The following is a 24,284-nucleotide window of genomic DNA, read 5'->3' on the forward strand; positions in this document are numbered from 1 at the left end:
AACTTCTGGGGCTCAGTCCTGCTAGGTGTTGAGTGCCCCCAATGCTTATTACAGGCTCAAACTTTACATTGCTGACCAAAATGATACAATGATTTTTCTGAAGTCATAGGAGATTGTACAGAGAGACTGTTTGCTTTGTGAGAACTCGCTTTTCATGCACATCTGGTACCCTTGCTGAGGTTTTTTTGTATTTACAGGTTTCACACCATTCTGCAGCCCGGATCTCACTGGAACTTGTTTAATGCCAAACTTTGAAATGCCTGTTGCTTCCTTTTAGATTAAATGGATTCTGAAGATGAGAGACATGGTGCCTTATTCTTAATTGTAGCAGTAGAGCTGGGCAAAACGCTTCCATGTAAAATCTCACTTATTTCTTCCCCACCCCATTCTTTGTCCAAATTTTGAATTTTTCAAATTTTCATATCAACATTATTGACTTGTCTAAAAGTAACACCCACTGACCCCGAATAGGGGTCATACAAAGAGATTGTAAGAAATTATCCCTGCCCTTAAGAGTTTACAATCTAACTAAAACAAGATACAACTCACCCTCTTGTTGCAACAAACACATAATATAATTAATAATAATAATACATGGAGATATACCTATCTCATAGAGCTGGAAGGGACCTCGAAAGGTCATCGAGTCCAGCCCCCTGCCTTCACTAGCAGGACCAAGTAGTGATTTTTGCCCCAGCTCCCTAAGTGGCCCCCTCAAGGATTGAACTCACAACCCTGGGTTTAGCAGGCCAATGCTCAAACCACTGAGCTATCTCTCCCCAAAGAAATGAACATCAAAGAAATGGTGTGTGTGTGGCTATCAGTGAGAAGGAAAAGTGACTACATAAGAAGTGATTGTATGGATTAATTAATTGTATATGCATTAAGAGAAAACAAAGCACCTGATTTTCACTGGAGTCTAAGTTTGACTTCCTCTTATATACTGAGACCTGTATATGCTCATTTTGGTGCACTAATGAGTCTACATGTAATGGAAGCTTTGTGAGAACTCACTTTTCATGCACATCTGGTACCCTTGCCGAGGTTTTTTAGTATTTACAGGTTCCACACCATTCTGCAGCCCGGCTCTCACTTGAACTTGTTTTTGTGACTACAGATTCCATCAGCTGTGCCTGAGCTTACAGGAGTTAGCAAACCGTGTGTGTAAATGTACTATCACACATACACTTGCATAAATAAAACAGTTATATAAAATACCCCTCTGTTTAGCCATGATCAGCTGGCAGTTTTCTGTGGGTGTCCTAGTAGAAGTGAATTTTAATGAAGGATTAGAAGGATGACCGGGTATTGGCTTTGAGGGCTAGTTTGAAGATGCTGTTGGAGGCATGATAGAAGAAGGTGTGAAGATGCTTGTTGGGGAATTGGGCAAAAGGGCAACAGAGGATGGCATCCTTGTGGGGGAATGCATGATGCAATACGATACAAAAGTGAATAAGGGAGTAGTATAATTCTCCATTTTACTTTTCTCTTCCAGGAATCTTTAATTCTTTCCCTCCCAATTGTGGCATCTGAGAAATGTTATGCTGTAGAACTCTGAAAGATAATAAATTTAGCTCAGCCACTATAAACAGCAATAGTGTTCAGTACATGGTGACAGATTATTTTAAAGTAAATTTACATCTTTGAATTACTGGAAAGATGGCTAATATTTTTCTGTCAGGCATTTGTCTCATTATCTCCCAGAATCAGGCAAGTCAGCATTATGTCTTCAGCTGTAATATTTATGGGAAATATTGGAAATACTTTACACAAACAACTTTTGGCTGAGGAATAGAATACAGAAATTAATGTGGTGGGTTAAGGGGATGCTAGTATTCAAACAGAAATATGTGACTTGACCAAAACTTGGTCCAAAGGATTTATTTTACTAGATAGGCTGAAGTATTAATTCCATAGAGGAAGGATGTGTTTGTAGTTATGACATTGAACTGGGATTGAGGAGTTGTGGGTTCAGTTCATGGCTCTTCCAGAAACTTCCCATGTGCTGTGGAACAAATTACTTCATCTTTCTCTGCCTCACTTTGCCCACGTGTAAAACAGGCATATTACTTCCTTTCCATGAATATTGTCAATATAAATAGTTGGCATAGTATAAGTACCATGATGATTGGGGCCTGATGAGTGCCTTGATAGGTAACCATTTAATAAAGTAATATGCATGCTCAATCTTTAAACCAACCCCTGATTGGTCAAGTGAAACAGGGATGCAGTGTCATGCTTTAGAAGCTTATACAAATGACTTTTATTTTCAGTCTCTGGGCTGTTTGTACAATAAATGCTAATAAGGGAGAAGAAGTATTTTTGTGCCCCTGTGTTTATTGCATTAGTCATATGCCACTTGGTCTCCTAGGGCCAAGTTCTAACAAGGGACTCACACAAAGTCTTGTACACACCAACACAGGAGACATTTTTAATAAAAAACAAGAGAATGACTGTAAATTTATAACAATTGGTAGAGAAGTAAGGGCCAACTGTCTACATTAAACACTTCTTAAAAACTGACTAGATTTTAAGTTGACAGTTTCCCTTTATTTGTGTGGGTGCAAATGTGATTTTTTTTATTGCAGTTTGAGTTGAAAAAAAAAAAACATACAAGGAAACAACATAATCCTTGCATAATTGTTTTCTCTGAGTTACAGAAACAGGATGTGTGTGGGAACCTGACATTGCAGCATCACATGCTTGAGCCTGTGCAGAGAATTCCTCGCTATGAGCTTCTTCTAAAGGATTATCTAAAGAAACTTCCAGAAGAGTCTCCAGACAGGAAGGATGCTGAAAGTAAGTGTAGCTTCCATGATCTGCATCATGAATGTGAACCATGTTGTTGGGAGGAATCGTGTTTTTGTGTAGCCTTGACTTCAAAGTTCAAATGTTGTTAACACTAAATGAGACAATTGTAGATGCATAGACTGAATTAACTGTTTGAACGTGGCAGAGAAGCTATGCTAGATGGACATCACAGTTCTAGAAATCAGGACAACTTTACCAAATAAGCAATGACAGAATACTGTAGTCTATACCAGAGACACAGGACATTCAATTACCTTTATGATGGCTTGGTGGAGGAAAACAGAAATTGTCTGAAATGTGAGTATTTTCTAGGGATTCGGGCCACATGACATTAAGACTGGGAGGGAAGAAGAATATTCCTTTATTGATTTACAACAGCTTGGAATCGTCTCAAGAAATGCAACGCATGTAGGCCCTGATTCAGCAAAGCACTTCAGCACATGTGTAAAACGTCTTAATTTGGACTTAAACTACAGTTTTATGAAAGGGAAATGGTTCCTAAATTGTCAGTTTTCCCCTTTATGTGCTGTTTTGCTTCTTGTCTGGACTTGTAAATAGAACAGGATAAAATGAAATATCATTTACATGCCTGCTAAGCATGCAAATGCGATTCTATGTATCAAGGCTTACAAATGTTCCATTTAATTCAGGGAAGTGCAGAATTCAGCAGGTCTTTTGCAGCGGAAACTTACATATCAGGAAAATAAAAATTGTGCTATTAACTGATAGACTTAAGAATGTATAACTGCTGCTACCTTTATTGCAGAATCGCTGGAGCTCATTGCTACAGCAGCAAACCATTCAAATGCAGCCATCCGAAAGATGGTGAGTAGAAATTGTGTAATGGATCATGATGTGACCCATTAACTAAGATCCTTTGTTCAGTCAATTATTCTCTTATTGCCACATCTTCCATTAAAGAAAGGCTTTAGTTCTGGGGAAATTTTTCAAATACATTATATCAGACTTAAATAAAAATTGAGGAGCCTTATACCTGTGTTCCATAAATGCTCCTGCCATTGTTACCACACACTGAAGTTTTTGTGTGCCAAGATTTCATATACCTCACACCAGTCTCAAAACAGAGGCAGTTAAGGAACATGGGAGAGATGAGGAAGAAATATTTGCAAAAAAATGGTCTTTGTTTTACACTGAAAAATTTTGAAACTAGAAATTTTTTGGACCAGTTCTACTCAAAGTGTGCCTGCAATTTCTCACATGTAATTTTTTGGGCATACAAAGACTCTTTATTTGTGCCTAGTCTTTATATGCGTAACAACATCTAGTGTGCTTGTTCAAAGTTGCAGACATCACTTTTGAAAATTTAGTCCTATGTATCTAAAGTTGGGCAGCCAGAATTAGAGATGACTTTGTAAAATCTACCTCTTAAAACATAGTCACATTTTCAGTGAGGCTTCAAGCTGGCCTCCACAGACCTGTTTGTGCACTAACAATTCTGCACAGTTAAAATAAGGGAGGGGGGCGGTTTGTACTTGCAGATCGTATCACTTGTGTGTGTGCACGTGGATGTATAAGAGGTCTAAAATACTAAATGCTACTGTTCGTGCCCATGGATTATTTGTGGCTGCAGCATCATTGTTGTTTTCAAATTCAGGCCTGTAGTATTCTACGTAACAGTAACATGATCTCAAGAAAACACCCTTTATTCTATAAAGGGCATACTATCCTCTCTTTTAAAGGTTGTTTTTGCACAAAAATGTTTGGAAAAACACTCAAAATTACCACCATACATTTTCACCCTACATAATTTGTATTATATTTTTCATTTCAGATTGCCTTATAATATGGTTTCTATTTTCCCCCATCTATGTATTGGGCATTCTCTACGTTTTTCTCATGCTCTTGTTACTTTGAGTAAAATAATTCTAGGCAATGTGTTGAATAACACACTTGCACCTCACGCTGTCCAAACTAGAGGAATTAGTTGTAGCTTCCTCTTGTCAGCATGGCTGGCAGACACATTATGAAATTCCTACTTCCTCCATCTCCGAGACATCATCAGACCACTTTTCCTCTTGCTGGTAACCAGCTGATGTCCGAGTCCTTTCACATGTAAAAGGGTTTAGGAACCATCTATTTCTGTTTGAATTCTGTTCTTTCCTAGCTTTTCTCTCCTATAGCTTTTGGTATAAATGTTTTCAACTTTGTGTCTAACTTCTCTACTGGGGTTAAGATCGTTTACTTTATTCCACCTAAGTATAGCTGGCCAGACCTGAGGTCTTCACTCAGTTTTAAACCAGGAAATTTCCATTGTAGGCAGTGAGTTCCTCTACAGTTAATGGGATTTGCCTGAGCTAACACCTAGGAAAAACTAAATGAGGAGCTCAGGGTTTGGCCCAGTGGCTCATGAATTTGTTTTGTCCCCTAACACGTAAGCTTGTTATCTCCAGCATGCCCTCTTTTATTGCTCTTCAGGGATTGAGACACAAGAAATGCTTTTGGAATGCAGAGGGGGAAGATAGGGTTCATACAGGGCAGTGTAGCATATGGTGGAATAGCCACTGCTAAAGGCTGTATACTATATGTGCACTGGAAGTAGCATGCAAGCCTGCTGCTAATGTAATACAACCAAAAGGATGGCAAGAACTCTAGCAAATGCTCTAATTCTTAGACCTGGATTAAAAAAATCCCATCGATTTACCTTCCATAGGTTCGCAACTTTTGTAGCAATAGAAGAAATTATAACCGTTGCTTCAAAATTCGATTAAAATAATATATCTTGCCTAGCATACAGATATCTCTTAGGATTTTGTACTGCCAACTACCACAAGGTTGTCTGAGCTCCTCCTACACAAAATGGAGTAGTAATAGTGGATTTCAAGGGGTTTTGGGCTCGTCTCTCTTTTTGGAACATAAAAACTCTGCTTGGACTACGGTCTTTTGTTTGGTTGGTTGACTTGTTTGTTTCAGGTCTTATTGTTTTTGTTTTTGCTTTGCTGTTTATAACTGTGATTTATTTTTGGAGTGCGGAGGGGGATGTCTGCCATCTATGGCAGAGTGCCTTAATTGAATGAGAGAACTCTGTACCAAACTTTATTAAGCACTTCCAAAACCCCAGTTTCATATGCATGAGCAAATTCAGATTTCAGTGCACAGGGGCTTGCTTGTATGTGACTTTTTTTTTTTAAACTCATCCGTAAAGACTTTGATGGAGCATATCTACCAGCTTGCAGTTTAAATGAACTGAAACTCCCCAAACACGATTGTTTGGCTGATTTTGCAACTGTTTGGAGATTTAAGAATCTTTCCTGTTTCAATTTGTTAAGGCTATTGAAAAAATGATAGTAGTAAATGCCGGTGGATGAACTAGACAACTTTACAAGACTGGTCAATCAGCAAGGAAGCTAAGAATTTTTACAGGGTTGAATATAAAGCAGGCATATGGTGGTGGTTGTGCTGTAGAGTTGAAATTCACTCCTGTGCAAAGATCCTGGCCAGTGTTTATGCAACAGTTAAGTTACCCTAAAACCATATTTTGAGAACTTATGTAGGACTTAAGTGCTGCATAGGCTTTGTGCTGGCCCTCATAGGGTAAATTTTACCCTAAGGGGGCAGTTCTTCAGACTCTGCATAGGACTGCAGAGTTCCTCTATTGAGCCACCGTAAGCTCAGGTGCTAGAATCTTGCAACCAATGCAGAGTAATTATGTGTATGGTGCTGGCAGGTGGATCTCGTTAGCATGGATGAGACTACAAGAGAGGCTGGGGTATTGATCTGAGACTGGGAGCTGGAATAGAAGAGATCACACATGGAAACACAGCAATCGCCAAACTTTGGGAGAAAGCATAGGCTGAGATTTATATTGTGTTACTGTTGGGTTACCATTAAAGCCAAACTCCAAGAAAGAGTTAAGTGTAAACTACACTCAGTGTGTGCGAGCTCTGTTTGGAGCAGGGTAGGAACTCCAGCTGCTCACAGTGTGCTACTGGCTCATTCATTGACTATACTGGACTTAACATCCTTGCTTTCATCGATACGTGTTTAATATTGGATAGGAAAGATCCAAAACCATCCAGATAATTTCAAATAGACTGACCAAAACATGCAGTTGTTCTATTTCAAGCAAAGAGAGAGACAAAAGTGACCACAGTAGAGAAGTGAGACTGTTGAAGGGTATGGAACAGCAATATATTTTTGAAAGTAGATCTTTCATCCTCCTCCATAATATATTTGTTTCCAAGCTTATTTGGATAGTACTCACAAAAAATGATATTTTGGGTACCAGAGAAGTGAAGTAACTTTAAAAAAAATTGCTGCTTGGGTAGACATTACGTTCTGCACTTACAGGAAAAGATGCACAAGCTGTTAGAAGTATATGAGCGACTTGGGGGTGAAGAGGATATCGTTAACCCAGCCAATGAACTCATTAAAGAAGGCCATATCCAGAAACTCTCAGCTAAGAATGGCACAGCTCAGGATAGGTACTTGTATCTGGTGAGTTTCTTGCCAATTTATTCACACTCGTGTATACAGTGTTACTGCTATGAAACATTCTCTCCTTTCCTCTCTCTGATCACAGTCCGAAATGCAGTGGCCAGCTCTGCCCAGATGCCCCTCCACCCTCTCTTCTCCTTAGACTTTTCTTTCCTGTTTGATTTGGGGTTAACTCTCTGAAACACGTTGTGTAAAAATGAACTGTGTTAGATTATTTATAATAGTGGCATTTTGTTACGAGACACCAGAGCCCTGACCCTGAGTCATGATGCTTTGCAATCAAAATGTGGATCCCTTCCTATCTGTATCATCTAGCCCAGGGGTGGCCAACCTGTGGCTCCAGAGGCTCTTCAGAAGTTAATATGCGGCTCCTTGTATAGGCACCGACTCTGCAGCTAGAGCTACAGGCGCCAACTTTCCAGTGTGCCGGGGGGTGCTCACTGCTCAACCCCTGGCTCTGCCACAGGCCCTGCCCACACTCCATCCCTTCCCACCTCTCCCCTGAACCTGCCATGCCTCGCTCCTTCCTCCCCCCCACAGAGCCTCCTGCACGCCACGAAACAGCTGATTGGGAGGTGCGGGGAGGGAGGGGGAGGTGCTGATCGGTGGGGCTGCCGGTGGGTGTAATGCACTGGGAGCAGGGGCAGGGGGCTGCTGACATATTACTGTGGCTCTTTGGCAATGTACATTGATAAATTCTGGCTCCTGCTCAGTTGCCTACCCCTGATCTAGTACATATCTTTTCTCCACTACAGTTTAACAGCATGGTGTTATACTGTGTGCCAAAACTGAGGCTGATAGGCCAGAAGTTCAGTGTTCGAGAAAAGATGGACATTGCGGGCTTGCAGGTTGGTATCTACTTTTTGTGCTTAATCGCAGTTCTTCTCTATAGCCAAAGGGGCAGTGATGCATTGGCTTTGGGGCTGTGCCAATCCGTGGCTGGAAGTTGATAATACTCCTGACTATAAGGCAGCTAGACTTCATCACAGAATTATCTGCCTGTGCTAGTCCATTAGCTAATTCTGTCACCCTGGGGAGCTAGGATGTCAGCAACAGTGCCACTCCGATTAAGTTGATGGTGTCACAGCAATCAGCTTTTTCACTCTTCAGCTTGGGGTTTGGTTTGGAAATGAGCTCAAACTTCGAGGCCTAAGGGCTGGTAGAATGTTGTCAGGAAACCAAAATTAGTTCAGTATCCTCAAGAGATGTACCAATAAATGCTGGTGTCCATGGACTAGTTCAGACATCTGTGAGCTAATGCACTAGTTTCTTACACTCCTGTCAGATGTACTATGGAATTTAACAGTCAGGTATTTTTCCTCGGTTACCTCATAAATAGAAATATTGTGCTGCATATTTTCTATGCTGACCTCTTGACATACTTCATCAAGTGGTCAAAAGTTCTGAGTGTGAGAATTGCATACAATAGAATTGCCAATAACTGTGGCTAGTATAAAGTGGGAACAGGGGCATCTCTCTCAATTATAAATCATTGTAAAATACGCGATACGACTCCTTCAGACCCAGGTTTACCACACTGCCGTTCAAACCTGGGAGAGGATATAGCAGCTCATTACACATACCTACATTGGAAGCTCTTACTGAGTATGTGTGACTTTGAGCATAAGTAGGCAAGTAAGGTCCCTGGCTGCTGCTTCCCCTCCTGCACAGATTGCTGTGAGATGAATAGGAAGGGGCAGGGAATAGGCAAAATTTTGACTGCACCCAACTTACAATGTAAACTTTTTGAGGTATGGGACCAGATCCTGTCCTGTGTTTGTACATTGCCTCACACAATGGGGTCAGGTTCCATGATTGCATCTCCTCTAGGCACTACCACAATACAAATAATACATAATAATAAGAAGAATCCCTCCATCATTTTAAGCTTTCTGCTGTATTATTTTTGGTAGTCACCCCAGCTTGGATATTTAGAGGGTTGAATGTAGTGTTTGGGAATAGTTGTAATAAAAAATATAAACTATCAACTTGCATTTTCCAGGTCCAGGAAATTGTCAAGCAAAATGTGACTCATACATTTTCGATCACAGGAAAAAAGAGATCCTTGGAACTCCAAGCTAGGTACAATGTTTCTTCTGACTTCCAAAGTCTGGGAATAGGCACACTTTATTTCTGAGATAGGGACATGACTATGCTAGAATGACCTCGTTTCAGACCATGAGATCAATAACAAACATGATTAATTACACTACAGGAAATTTTCTGCTGTTAAGTAAAAGCATATTAAAATGCAACATTGATTTGCATTCATTATTAAACAAACAGCTTATAATGGGCTGGTAGATTGAATTCCAGCACCATGTCATGAATTTTGGTAATTATTATTTAAGGTCAACATTATGAATGTTTATAAGGTAGCTGGTGTAAAAGTTAAAATTGTTTCTGGAAATAAAACTGTGAGAATATCAATATTTTGACTTACTGAAAATACTAAATTTAGAGCAAATGTGTCTTGTCTTTTCTTTTTACAGGACAGAAGAGGAGAAGAGAGAATGGATTCAGGTTAATAAAAAAACATTGTTATACTGATGGAAATCCCCATGTATCCAGCTCCTTTCATTGATAACATTCTCACATTTGGATTATGAACAAATGGAAGTTGTATGTAAGAAATAAGGCAGGGTGACCTGGAGGGCTTAGTATGGAGTAGGAAGTCCTGCATTCTAATCATGGCTCTGCCACTGACTTTGCTGTCTATCTTTGTGTAATCCACTTTGTCTCTCTGCCACAGTCACCCCATCTCTAAAATGAGGACAGCAATCCCTAAGTGCAGTTAGGAGGAGAGGTCAGCTCCACCAGCCGCAAGAGAAGACCCTGGTTTCTGAGATTAGTTAGTACGTACCTTGCAAGTGGAAGACTGATAGAAGACTAAAAATCTTGTAAGAACAAAGAATTGTGACAGTTAGTTTATCCACTTCTCAGTTTTCCACTAGAGCAAAGATTCTGCCAGTTTTCCTGAACCAGAATTTTTCCATGACATGCTTTGTGACCCATACTTCTGTCTTCCCCTGGCTTTTTTTTTTTTTCAGGTCATTCAAGCAACAATTGAAAAACATAAACAGAACAGTGAAACATTTAGGGCTTTTAATAGCTCCTTTTCTCAAGAAGATGAGCATCTTCCAGACTCTTCGGTAAGCATGAATGATAATTCTGCCTGTCCTTATTTTTCGTAAGTATTTTCCACAGACTTTTTCCTGGACTCATATACAACTTACTTTCTTTTTTAACACTATAGTCCTAGTCTTGATTTTTATATTACATTTTTATGCAGTGCAGACCCATTTTTCTGACTCTCAAATTTATGTTAGTCATGATTATCCAGCCATGCAGGTCGGACCTTGCAAAGGGAATTAAAACCAATAGTAAAAGGTTCTATAGCCATATAAATAAGAAGAAAACAAAGAAAGAAGAAGTGGGACCGCTAAGCACTGAGGATGGAGTGGAGGTTAAGGATAATCTAGGCATGGCCCAATGTCTAAACAAATACTTTGCCTCAGTCTTTAATGAGGCTAATGAGGAGCTTAGGGATAATGGTAGAATGACCAATGGGAATGAGGATATGGAGGTAGATATTACCACATCCGAGGTGGAAGCCAAAGTCGAACAGCTTAATGGGACTAAATCGGGGGGCCCAGATAGTCTTCATCCAAGAATATTAAAGGAACTGGCACATGAAATTGCAAGCCCATTAGCAAGAATTTTTAATGAATCTGTAAACTCAGGGGTTGTACCGTATGACTGGAGAATTGCTAACATAGTTCCTATTTTTAAGAAAGGAAAAAAAAGTGGTTCGGGTAATTATAGGCCTGTTAGTTTGACATCTGTAGTATGCAAGGTCTTGGAAAAAATTTTGAAGGAGAAAGTAGTTAAGGACATTGAGGTCAATGGTAATTGGGACAAAATACAACATGGTTTTACAAAAGGTAGATCGTGCCAAACCAACCTGATCTCCTTCTTTGAGAAGGTAACAGATTTTTTAGACAAAGGAAACGCAGTGGATCTAATTTACCTCGATTTCAATAAGGCATTTGATACGGTTCCACATGGGGAATTATTAGCTAAATTGGAAAAGATGGGGATCAATATGAAAATTGAAAGGTGGATAAGGAACTGGTTAAAGGGGAGACTACAACGGGTCATACTGAAAGGTGAACTGTCAGTCTGGAAGGAGGTTATTAGTGGAGTTCCTCAGGGATTGGTTTTGGGACCAATCTTGTTTAATCTTTTTATTACTGACCTTGGCACAAAAAGTGGGAATGTGCTAATAAAGTTTGTGGATGACACGAAGCTAGGAGGTATTGCTAATACAGAGAAGGGCCGGGATATCATATAGGAAGATCTGGATGACCTTATAAACAGGAGTAATAGTAATAGGATGAAATTTAATAGTGAAAAGTGAAAGATCATGCATTTAGGGATTAATTACAAGAATTTTTGTTATAAATTGGGGACGCATCAGTTGGAAGTAACAGAGAAGGAGAAGGACCTCGGAGTATTGGTTGATCACAAGATGACTATGGGCCGCTAATGTGATATGGCCGTTAAAAAAGCCAATGCAGTCTTGGGATGCATCAGGCGAGGTATTTCCAGTAAAGATAAGGAGGTGTTAGTACCGTTATACAAGGCACTGGTGAGACCTCATCTGGAATATTGTGTGCAGTTCTGGTCTCCCATGTTTAAGAAGGATGAATTCAAACTGGAACAGGTACAGAGAAGGGCTACTAGGATGATCCAAGGAATGGAAGACCTGTCTTATGAAAGGAGACTCAAAGAGCTTGGCTTGTTTAGCCTAACCAAAAGAAGGCTGAGAGGAAATATGATTGCTCTTTATAAATATATCAGAGGGATAAATATCAGGGAGGGAGAGGAATTATTTAAGATCAGTACCAATGTGGACACAAGAACAAATGGATATAAACTGGACATTAGGAAGTTTAGACTTGAAATTAGACAAAACTTTCTATCCATTAGAGGAGTGAAGTTCTGGAACAGCCTTCCAAGGGGAGTAGTGGGGTCAAAAGACATATCTGGCTTCAAGACTAAGTGTGGTAAGTTTATGGCGGAGATGGTATGATGGGATAGCCTAATTTGGCAATTAATTGATCTTTGATTATTAGCGGTAAATATGCCCAATATGGGGTGGGATCTAAGTTACTACAGAGAATTCTTTCCTGGGTGCTGGCTGGTGAGTCTTGCCCACATGCTCAGGGTTTAGCTGATCGCCATATTTGGGGTCGGGAAGGAATTTTCCTCCAGGGCAGATTGACAGAGGCCTTTGAGGTTTTTCGCCTTCCTCTGCAGCATGGGGCACAGGTCACTTGCTGGAGGATTCTTTGCACCTTGAGGTCTTTAAACCACGATTTGAGGACTTCAGTAACTCAGACATAGGTTAGGGGTTTGTTACAGGAGTGTGTGGGTGAGATTCTGTGGCCTGCGTTGTGCAGGAGGTCAGACTAGATGATCATAATGGTCCCTTCTGACTTTAAAGTCTATGAGAATAAAATTACCCAGGGTAATTCAGTGCAGTGACTTATCAGTCATGTTTTCCAGACTAGTAGCTCATCTGGCATAACAGGTGTAATTCTTCAGTGTTCTGAGTGGTTGGCTGTCTGGAATGAAGTTTGTGCAACTGAGTGGTTTTGCACACTACCTTTTTTGAGAGATGCATTTTGTTACGAGTTTCTTCCCAGCTGCATACCTATGGAATTGAATAGAAAAAGGTAACTTTTGGAGAGTTTTTTAATGGTACCATCTTAAAAAATTTAATAGAGAATGATATGTAGATCCTAGCAAAAGAGTTCTATGCAATTGTTCAAAAACACCTGTAGAGAGCCACCTTTATTAAATTCTGCACATTTTAAGAGCAGTGTCTTTATTAATTTTTATAGGGGTTCATCACTTTAAAATTCTGTAGGTCTTTTCCATAAGGGAGGTGGTTCCTCTGGTACTTGGTTTCAGGCAGTCACTTGAAATTGATGATGATAAAAACCAAGGCCAGGGTCATTTAAAAAAAAAAAAAGCAATAGAAGGGGTCTCTGAGGGAGGGAAATGTCCATGTGTATTCCAAGTAGAACTGACCCTTGGGGTCATGTGACCTGCCCTTAGGACTGGCAGTTCTCAGATCAGAGAGTCTAGGTCTGTCCCTCCCAATTCCCTTGAAGTGCAGATCCGTTGGAGCCTCCTTTTTCAGGGACTCACCTTTCCTAGGCTGCCCTGATGCCCCTGAGGGGCACTCTGCAGAAGAGGCAGTGCAGCTCTATGCAGCATTACTTCTGGGAGTAACTTCCCCAGAGCCTGAGTGAGGGATGTTATGTATACATCTCATCCCAGCATGGCCTCTGGACTGCACGGAGAGGTCTACACAAAGTCCAGAGGTGGGTGGATGATGCAGTGGGAATGGGTGAGCCCTCCCTTCCTTGATGAACAGAGAGGATCTTTTTGCAGAGAGTTCCTTTCACTCCAGGCACCAGCTTACCAAGCAGGTGCTTGGGGCGGCCACTTCGGAGAGGGGCGGCAGGTCCAGCTGTTCGGCGGTAATTCGGCGGATGGTCCCTCACTCCTGCTCGGAGCGAAGGGCCTCCCGCCGAATTGCCGCCGCAGATCGCGATCGTGGCTTTTTTTGTTTTGTTTTTGTTTTTTTGTTTGGCTGCTTGGGGCGGGCAAAACCCTGGAGCCGGCCCTGCTTTCACGTGCCAATCAAGGGACACAATTATTCATCACTTAATAATACCCTATTTAAAATCAGAATTAATTAGGGGAAAAACCTGAACCCCATAAGCTAATATTTAGGTTCCTTGGGCTGCTTTCAAAGCAGAAATGTTCAGATAGAGCATCCTCTTGTTAATGGCGAAATTACCTTGCAGACTTTCCCTATCCAAATAGGACTGACTGGCTGATTTCTTCATAATTATATCTTGCTTCTTAACCTCCAGTTTACTTTGAGATTGTGAACATGAGGTAGCCAAGTGTTCACACACTAGTAGTTTGTAAAAAGACAAACAGGAAATAAATGATTTATTTCTCCGCTCTGATGTGAATGCAGTATACATGTTAATTTCCTCTGTACCAGATTGCTCATCTATATTTTCAGAAGAGTAAATTATCAGTATGATCGACTTTGAGATTTGATGTCAAGCCGAACGTGCAATAAATTACTGTCAGTTAAAAAGAGCTGAAATTGATACTGTAAATATGGAAAACTGGACAAATACCAAGAGCAATCTCAGAGCAGCAATTTTATCACATTGTAGGTATATCAAGTAAGTTTGCTATCATCATGAGGTATTAGACAGATCAGGACACATTAGAGAGAAAAATAGATGATGTATTATCCTCATTTTCTCTTGTATGACAAGAATGACTGCATTCTGACTGGCTATAATTTACGTTTATATCGGCTCCTACAAATGATGTGACTTCTGTTGTGATCCATGTTCAGCGCAGTACATTGGAGCAAGTCATTTGCTCATCTGTCAGGGCAGAATAGGCCCTGGATCTAGCAAGCTCAGGGGAAGATCTGAAATATGTTGGGACTCCCCACCCTATGATCTTGGCATCCAGTATTTGTGCTGAATTGGCAGTCATTAGTGGCTGCTGCAAGGCACAAGAGTCAGTCTTTGGTGTAAATTCATAGATGACTCTTAACACTTTGGTTAACTGAATTCCTATAATTAAAGGTCAACGACACGACTAAAGTGTAGGTTTTTACTTACTATCATATACATTAGTCTGAACATTTCAGTTATGCAGTAGGGATGCTGAGGAATAACTGAACTAGGACTGAGTGCAGCTTCCACCAGAGCTTGTCAGTGCTCTTCTGATGCCAGCTTGGAGGGCTTCTGAGGAGTGACTCAAGTGCTCCCAACCTGTATATCTAGTCAAGTGTTTAGCCCCTTCTACTTTTAGGAGAGAGAGACCAAGTTCAATCTTGAAGTTGGATCCCAGCATGGCAGTGCATTGAGTTCTCCACTGACTGTACTAGTATTTTAAACTGAGATTTAAAGACTTGATTATAAAATATATATTTCTCTTACTAATTTTAAAAATCAGGCCAATATGTCGCACTGACTCTGTAATTGGTCACTGACAAGAATCTGTATGCTAGTGTTCTGCAGATGCAAAAAGGCATTTACACGTTCAAATCAGACAGTGTGGGCATCAACCTCCAGGAGCTCCAAGTGCCTCTTTTCTGCCACGAAATAGATGAATGCACATAGGTATTGCTTACTCAGCAATTTCTGATATAATCTAAAAAAAGGGTTCCAAACCTGAAAAACAGTTCCTGAGCCTCTCTCTTAACTGGTATTGCCATTGGTTTTAACACCCACTTGTTGTGTCTCTTAGTATGCTTGCATAGAGCCTAGCACAGTGGGGCCGTGATCCCGGGCACCGCTGCAATATAAATAACAGAGTAATCATTAATTCACATCTTAGGAAAGATTTGTTGAGTGGGCGAAGATGGAGCCTGGTTATTGGCCAGTTGTTTTTCTTCCTCCCCATCAACCCCAGGATCAGAACAGCATCAGTTTAGAAGGAGTCTCTTTTGAGTCACTTGAGATTCCATTGCAGCACCACTCCTTTAGACAGAGGACATACATGGGGTTTTTTCCGTCCCCATTTGCTATGGTTAAGGCTACATAAATGTCTCCTCTTATTAAATAATATACAAGTGTTCCCACGCAAAATGACTTTTTCCCATTAATTCACAAAAGGTTAGTGACCCACAATGCGTGTGTAACCACAAGGCTAGTGACAGAACACAATGGTGGAAGTAAGCTAAGGAAGAGACTTGGTTCCTCTTATGCTGAGAGCAGGGGCCGGCTCCAGGCACCCAAGCACATGCTTGGGGCGGCACCTGGTAAGGGGCGGCGGGGGGAGCGCGGCGTGGCATTCCGCGGGGGGGGAGGCACTCCGGCGGCGCGCCGCTCGGCGGAGGGGGCGATGCGGGGGGGCGGCACTCTGGGGGGGGTTCCGGCAGCACTCGGCGGGGGGGGCACTCTGGGGGGGGTTCCGGCAGCACTCGGCGGGGGGGGGGGACGGGCTCCAGCGGCGCGGCGCTTGGCGGGGGGGGCAGTGCGGGGCTCGGCGCTGGGGGGGGTGTCCGGCGGCACTAGGCACGGGGGGGGGGCGGGCTCCGGCACGCGGCGCTCGGCGGGGGGGGGCGGGCTCCAGCGGCGCGGCGCTCGCCTGGGGGGGTGGCGCGGGGCTCGGCGCTGGGGGTGGGGATTCTGGCGGCGCTCAGCGCAGGGGGGGCGGGCTCCGGCACATGGCGCTCAGCGCGGGGGGCGGCGCTCTGGAGGGGGGTTCCGGCGGCACTCTGCTGGGGGGGGCGGCCCTTTTTTTTGCTGCTTGGGGCAGCAAAAAAGCTAGAACCGGCCCTGGCTGAGAGTCTAAACTCCATACACATGGGCCTCCCGAGGTCTAGAAGCTGAATTCCAGCACTGGCTGTGTACTGCAATTATTTAGTACCTTCTGGATCCTATTAAAATAATGATTCTCTGGTGGAGTTGTTTAGAGAAATGAATGAAAAATGATCATCCACATAGGACACATTTTATAAATGTTGAAAGTAACATTTTAAAAGTAACTTAAGGGCCATAACTAGGGATTCCAAATTGGCAGGAGTACATGTACATTTTCCAGTAGGAAGGAAGATAAAAATATTTTTCTCTGGAGAGAGAACATTTTTTCCATAGAGGCTTTCTCTCCAGAGAAAATGTGAGATGCATGCTGGGATGGAGACATCTTGATAGAATCTTAGAAGTTGCAGTTAAAATACTGATGGGGAACCTATGTGACCAGCAAATATCAGTTGCCAAACGACATTGTACTGGAAACTGCATGGATACTGTACCTACCTCCCAGGGGATTTAGGACTTAGTGTATTAATGTTGGTAAAGCTCTTTTGAGATCTTATGTAGCTTAAGGCTAGAGTGCACCTATGGGAGGTGATCAGTTTCTTAGTGTATCTTTTACATATACAAATTTTTGCTTGAGGCTGTTGAAGTGCTTTAGATGATTTCCCCCCACCTGGAGGGCATTCTCCACATCTCTGTCAAAGCTCACATCCCTCCCACCCCATGGTATATATACTCTCTTGAGGCCTTGTGTCACAGGCTTCATCCTCCTTGCCATCAAGGATTAATTGAGACTCACCAGTGCTGCTCCTTAACTGATTTGATAGAGTTCCTGTAAGACCCGGTTTTGCTGCTTTCCCTTCTTGCAGTACTAAGTAAGTATGTTGTCTCCAAAGACAGTACTGTTGCCCCTCTCCGGAGAATACAGTGCAGCTGGTTGGGTACAGAGAGGTCAGCATACGTTGCATTGTCCTAAATAGGTGTAATCCCTCTCTCAGCTCTTTCTGGGGTAGTGCCAATCTACCATTCTGGGTTTGCATTGATCTAACCCACATTTGTACCAATTTGGCTCCTATTTGCCTTACAGTGTTTGTTCTGAGCAGTTGTTCGATTGTGTTAGCATATAAAGGGTTACAACTAGACTTCAAATTTAGCAGCTCTTTCAGTGCTAGTATTTTAGTCCAGTAGCTGAGTCAAGAATTCTACAGCACAAATTGTTTTTACAACAAAAATAAAAACGTACTTCTAATTAAAGTTGGAAGATGTAGTGTAACTAATGGATTTCTCTGAGCCTATAGATTTGGTCCCAGATCTATGCATTATATTACATGTGTTAAAGTGAGTAATGTGGATGGCATATGGGTATGATAGGTAGGGGACTTAATGATAAATAGGGCCTAATCCTTCGAGATGCAGAGCATCTTCTACTGCAGTTTAAGGTAACAATGGATACAGGTACTCTGCATCTCTCAGCATCAGGCCTGTGTTTATAGAGATATAGGGCTGGAAAGGGACCTCAGTAGGTCATCTCTGGTCCATCCACCCACCCTGAAGTAGGAGTAGGTATACCTAAACAATCCTTGGCAGGTATTTGTCTAACCTGTTCTTAAGCCTCCCATGATAGGGATTCTAGAGCCTCCCCTGGAAGCCTATTCCAGAGCTTAACTAACCTTAGTTAGGTTTTTTGTTTTGTTTTTGTCTTTTTCCATCTAATATCTAACCTAAATCTCCTTTGCTACAAACTAGAGTATTATGGAGTGTTCCTACAAGTTATGTCCTTGGTGTTTTTGATTTGATATTTTTAGCTTAATTAAATAAACTGTGTACATATGTTTACATTCTTGGAATGTCTTAACATAAATCAGCTATAAAAACACTTAAATGGGTGAAATCTGTACCACGGAGCTACACTTCCATCTTAGGGTTCTGATTGTGATGGGTTGGATCACAGAAAACCGTTTGGGGCTGCCAACTGGTGTGCAGAGACTACCTCTGAGCCTGTTTTCCCTGGGACTCCAGAACCTTGCCTTGTTTGAGCCAGACACACTTGCCTGCTGCAAACACAGACTCAGGTCTGAACCACATCCACTAAAAGCTGCAGGCTTAACTGAAAACAGCTTAAGAAGTGTTCTTGTCTCCAGCACTCAGATGCCTAACCCCCAATGGGGTCCAAACCCCAAATAAATCTGTTTTACCCTGTATAAAACATATACAGGATAAACTCATAAATTGTTCACCCTCTATAACACTGATAGAGCGATATGCACAGCTGTTTCCCCCCCCCCCCCCCCGGTATCAATATATACTCTGGGTTAATTAATAAGTAAAAAGTGATTTTATTAAATACAAAAAGTAGGATTTAAGTGGTTCCAAGTAATAACAGACAAAACAAAGTGAATTGCCAGGCAAAATAAAATAAAAGACGCAAGTCTAAACCTAATACAGTAAGAAAATGATTAGAGATGAAATCTCACCCTCAGAGATGTTCCAGTAAGCTTCTTTTACTAGGGTTAAAATATTTTGTGCCTCCCAAAGGAGGACACTCCACGGGCCCCCGGCCCCGCCCCAAAGTCTCCACCCCTCCCCTGCTTCCCGCGAACATTTGAGTCGCGGGAAGCCTGAAGCAGGTAAGGGGGAGTGTGGGGGGAGGAGGCGCGGCCCAGGCTGGCCCCGGCCCTGGGGTGCCGGGCCCGGCCTGCCCAGCACTGTGGTCCCCGGCCCGGTCCCCAGGCCCCCGGCACCGCACCGCTGGTCCCCAGCCCGGCCCCCAGCACCGCTGGCCTGGCCCCCGAGCCCCCGGCCCGGCCCCGCCAGAGCCCCCGAGCCCCCGCCGGAGCCCCCGAGCCCCCGGCCCGGCCCCGCCGGAGCCCCCAAGCCCCCGCCGGAGCCCCCAAGCCCCCGGCCCGGCCCCTCCGGAGCCCCCGAGCCCCCGGCCAGGCACCGCACCGCCGGCCCGGCCCCGGAGCCCCCGGCCCGGCCCCCCCCGATTTTCCCGGACATGTCCGGCTTTTTGGGCTTTCCCCCCGGACGGGGATTTGGAGCCCAAAAAGCCGGACATGTCCGGGAAAATCCAGACGTATGGTAACCCTACTTTTACAGACTAGCCTTCTTCTAGTCTGGGTCTAGCAAACACTCACACTCCTGTGGTTACTGTCCTTTGTTCCAGTTTCTTTCAGGTATCCTTTGGGGGTGGAGAGGCTTTCTCTTGAGCCAGTTGAAGACAAAATGGAGGGGTCTCCCAGGGGCTTAAATCGACTTTCTCTTGTGGGTGGAGACTAGGGTTACCATCTTTTAATTTTTAAAAAGGAGGACACTCCATGGGGACCCGGCCCCGCCCCTTCCCCGCCCTCAGCCCCGCCCCAACTCTGCCCCCTCCCCTGAACGCTCGCCCCCTGCTCCTCCCCCTCCCCTGCTTCCCGCAAATCAGATGTTGGCGGGAAGCCTGAAACAGGGAGGCAGCAGGTAAGCTGGGGCGGGGTGCAGCGTGGCCCAGTCCGGCCCCCCTGGCTGAGCGGCTCCCTCTGGCGGCCGGCCAGCCCAGGCCAAGCGGCTCTGGCCCCAGCGTCTCCCACCCGGCTTGGCTCGGGCCCTGGGGCGCGCCCGGCCCAGCACTGCGACCCTGGCTCCTGGCCTGGCCTGGCTCCCGGCCCGGCACCGCGCCCCTGGCTCCGTGCTCCCGGCACCGCACCGGCCCCGGCCCCGCACCCCGGCTCCTGCCGAGCACCGCCGGCCCCAGCCCCACAGGCCCCGGCCGAGCAGCGCCGAGCCCTCCCTCCCTATTTTCCCAGACATGTCCGGCTTTTTGGGATTTCCCCCCGGACGGGGATTTGAGCCCCAAAAAGCCGGATATGTTTGGGAATATCCGGACGTATGGTAACCCTAGTGGAGACCCCCTCCTCTCTCCTATGCAAAATCCAGCTCCAAGATGGAGTTTTGGAGTCACATGGGCAAGTCACATGTCCATGCATGACTCAGTCCTTACAAGCCAGGCCACATTCCCAGGAAAGCTCAGATGTGGATTGGCGTCTCAACGTTCATTGTTAGCTTAAGTGTTTCTTGATTGGGCACTTAACTTGCAAATTCCTTTCTAAAGAAGCTGACCAAATGCCTTACTAAGGCTACTTAAAATCAAACAAGTACACAACCAATATTCATAACTTCGAATACAAAAATGATACATGCATACAAATAGAATGAATATATTCAGTAGATCATAACCTTTACAGATTTCAAAGTAGCAGCCGTGTTAGTCTGTATCCGCAAAAAGAACAGGAGTACTTGTGGCACCTTAGAGACTAACAAATTTATTTCAGCATAAGCTTTCGTGGGCTACAGCCCACTTCTTCAGATGCATAGAGTGAAACACACAGACAGAAGATATTTATACATACAGAGAACATGTAAAGATGGTCTCTTACAATTGGTATGCGTACTTCCATCTTTACATGTTCTCTGTATGTATAAATATCTTCTGTCTGTGTGTTTCACTCTATGCATCTGAAGAAGTGAGCTGTAGCCCACGAAAGCTTATGCTGAAATAAATTTGTTAGTCTCTAAGGTGCCACAAGTACTCCTAACCTTTACAGAGATATGTTACATGGTATATGTAGCATAAAACATATTCCAGTTATGTCATATATACATTCATAAGCATATTTCCATAAAGCCTTATGGGCTGCAACGTCACACTGATGACTACACAAACTACTTTGCTTTTTTGATTTGTATTATAAGAATCAATGTAGCTGTGAAATTGAAAAACTGCCCCTTTTTGTTTTATATGTGTAACCCAAAACTTCTCTTCTGTTTAAGGTGTCTGTCATAGGTATTTATTGTGTGCATGCACGTTTCTGAATGTGTAAACAGACCTTTGTAATTCAATGCCATCTGCAAAGTCCCCCACTTTATTGCCAGCTGAATATTCCAGAGTAGTTGAATACACGTGCAATTAACATATATTCATAACCAGAACAAATGAGGGGTTAGAAGTGCATTATTTCATGTTTTGATTTTAATGATTAACATAATTTAAGAGCAATCTCCATATTGAAATGTTCTTTGTGATTTTCTTTTCCTTTAGATAGTAAGCACCAGCTCTGTAGAATCTATGCCAGGAGCAGATGGCATCAGTGGATCTGGAGGGGTAAGTAATCGTGAGATTAACGTTTTTGTTTAGGCAGACTTTAAAACAAACAGGAGAGAGTTCTGCACCCTCTCAAGCTCTGCTGCTCGTTGCTTTTCCTCCTCCAACCCTGCCCCTCCTCCACCACATGTGTGTAAATTACACCCACAAGCGCTCATTTGCTGATGTAGAATTTACACCAGAATTTATATCATCTCTGAATTTGACCCTCTAGTTCTGGCTAAACTCACCATATGCCGTGTGAACCTAAACTGAAGGACATTATTTTTCTCAGTTTTTTTAGAACTCTGGTTATTTTCCCCATTCAGTGTTGTTATCCAGTCATTGACTGGTTTCAGGTATATGTGTTTGCAATTGTATAATTGAACGTCAGCTTAGAAGTACAATTTGAAAAATAATTAGTCCATAGTATGTTTCTCATTTATTTTTGCTGAGGGCGTCGGGTGGTGAAAAGGTCAGTTCTTTAACACCCTGGAAGATTGGCTACTGTGCAAGCCAGATATTTTTCATAACAATTTCAACACAGTCCTCATAGCCCTTTGATGTCAGCTGCTGAGTCATTTCACCACTCCTACTCTAATAGGTTTGTGCACTCATTATCTTCTATCTTTAGTACACTCTTCCCTCGCACCTAAGACAGTCTACCAGAATCCCAGGTCTTCAGGAAGGGTCTTAGGTATGGCATGACTGCCTTCAACAGCAAGGACCCTCGCCAAAACTTATCCCAGTTTTATTGTGGAACAGTCAGAAGTGGTCTTTAATAGCATTATTTGCCCGGTGCATGGACTGCTGTCTCCAGGCAGCCTCACATTCTGTCCCTATCTCCTTCCATCCACTTGTGTAATAGTAGATAGGTTTTGGTAGTAAAACCTTAAGTGTCCTTGTCACTTTCTGGAAGCAGATGAGAGATGCTGCATGGCAGCTCTCCTCCTTCCTCTCATTTACTCCCTCTCACTAGTAGGTGGCCTTTTGTGGTCCAGCTACCACATATGTACAGAATCAGCCCAGGAGTGCATTTAATAGGATGATTCCCCAAGTATCTTTGTTGGGATTGGCACATTGTTAGAGCTCTGCCCAGGAGACACATCCTACTTCAGAAATCAGTAAGCAGAGGGTTAACAGTTTTGAATAAGTCAGTGTGTTGATGTATAACACCAGATAAGGGGAGTTGATATAGACAGTTATGATTCAATTAAAAGTAATTAATTTAAGTGTACAATTCCTTACCTGTACCACTAACAGCATGTAATCTATTAAAAATGAAAGACTTTTTGAAAACTAGCATAGTTCTCATTATTTATGTTTATTAATATTTTGCACTTCCCTGAAAAACAATGAAGATCACATGTCACATCTGTTTTTCTTTATAGTTAGTCATACATTCAGTGCTGCAATGTTTGGGTTGCAAATATTACAGAAAAATATTTGTTTTAAAATAATTCTTTCAATTGTCATTTTTAAAAAATTGAAACATTTCTCTTAGTCTCGTATTTCATAACAAAATGTTTTAACTAGATCTAACTTTTGTTCAAAGTCCCAATACATATTTGAGTCCAATTACTTTTAATACATATTTGTGTAACAATGGATTTGAATGGTATGTCTTGGTTTATTTAATAATCTTCCATTAAATTATATTTTAAAGAAAAATAAATTTTAAATAACCCTGAATTTAAATAACACATTTTAGCTGATTAAAAAATAATTCATTGTTCCTCAGGCTAATAAAAGTTATGTTCCCCTGCCTACCTACCAATGATTGTTTCTCATTGTGCTATATTGTAACACAGTTGTGTGACAGAAGAGTAACATCAGCCTGAACTGTGTTGCATGTCACAGCCTTAAGTCATATTTGATTTTAATCGTCACACCTGTTAAGAGCCATCTCAGTATTCGTGTAAGTGGAAGTGCACTGATTCTACTTTAAATCTTATCCATGTAAACCACTTGGTGGTAGTGGTGGTCAGCAAACTAGTAGCTCCCTTCTATGTTTGGCTCAGTTTAATGAAGAAATACGAAGAAGAGTAAGACTTATTTGAAGTTTATTACATATTAGCATAGCCAGATAATAAAGAAATAATGGAAGAAATGCAACAAGCGTACGAACACTGCATTATGGTAACTGCTTACAGCCAACATACGGTATTCATTATACTTTTGTATACTTAAATTCAAACCCAACCTACAGTTCCTAATATTCAGTATAAATGTCTTACACATACAGAACCATATAACTTAAAAAAAAACCTGCAATATTATAAAGTGTAAACCATACTATTTTTAATATGGGTTAACTCCATTTCACTTAACTCAGCACATTTTCAAAGACTCATGCTGAAAGGGTGTGTGTGTGTGTGTGTGTGTGTGTGTGTGTGTGTTGATGAACATGTAGTTTTCACATGGAAAATATGTAACCCCATAAAATGGGAAGTAAGCTTGGAAATACCTCTGTTGTTCATGCACCTGTCTATATGAGCACCTGATTATCAGTTTGAACT

At 42.5% G+C, this 24,284-nt stretch overlaps 1 protein-coding gene across 3 annotated transcripts in view; it reads left to right on the forward strand.

Moving 5' to 3' along the window:
- The window catches only part of FGD3 (FYVE, RhoGEF and PH domain containing 3), a 205,838-nt gene that overhangs the window by 152,967 nt on the left and 28,587 nt on the right, over positions 1 to 24,284 (forward strand). For all 3 annotated transcript variants that reach the window (XM_054036013.1, XM_054036014.1, XM_054036015.1), the window contains exons 8-15: positions 2,661 to 2,799; positions 3,578 to 3,636; positions 7,120 to 7,266; positions 8,022 to 8,114; positions 9,269 to 9,348; positions 9,759 to 9,789; positions 10,317 to 10,418; positions 21,724 to 21,786. In XM_054036013.1, the coding sequence (XP_053891988.1) occupies positions 2,661 to 2,799; positions 3,578 to 3,636; positions 7,120 to 7,266; positions 8,022 to 8,114; positions 9,269 to 9,348; positions 9,759 to 9,789; positions 10,317 to 10,418; positions 21,724 to 21,786 (714 nt within the window). The remainder of the gene's footprint in view (positions 1 to 2,660; positions 2,800 to 3,577; positions 3,637 to 7,119; positions 7,267 to 8,021; positions 8,115 to 9,268; positions 9,349 to 9,758; positions 9,790 to 10,316; positions 10,419 to 21,723; positions 21,787 to 24,284) is intronic.

This window comes from Malaclemys terrapin, chromosome 7 (assembly GCF_027887155.1).
Source record: "Malaclemys terrapin pileata isolate rMalTer1 chromosome 7, rMalTer1.hap1, whole genome shotgun sequence".
Lineage (NCBI taxonomy): Eukaryota > Metazoa > Chordata > Testudines > Emydidae > Malaclemys > Malaclemys terrapin.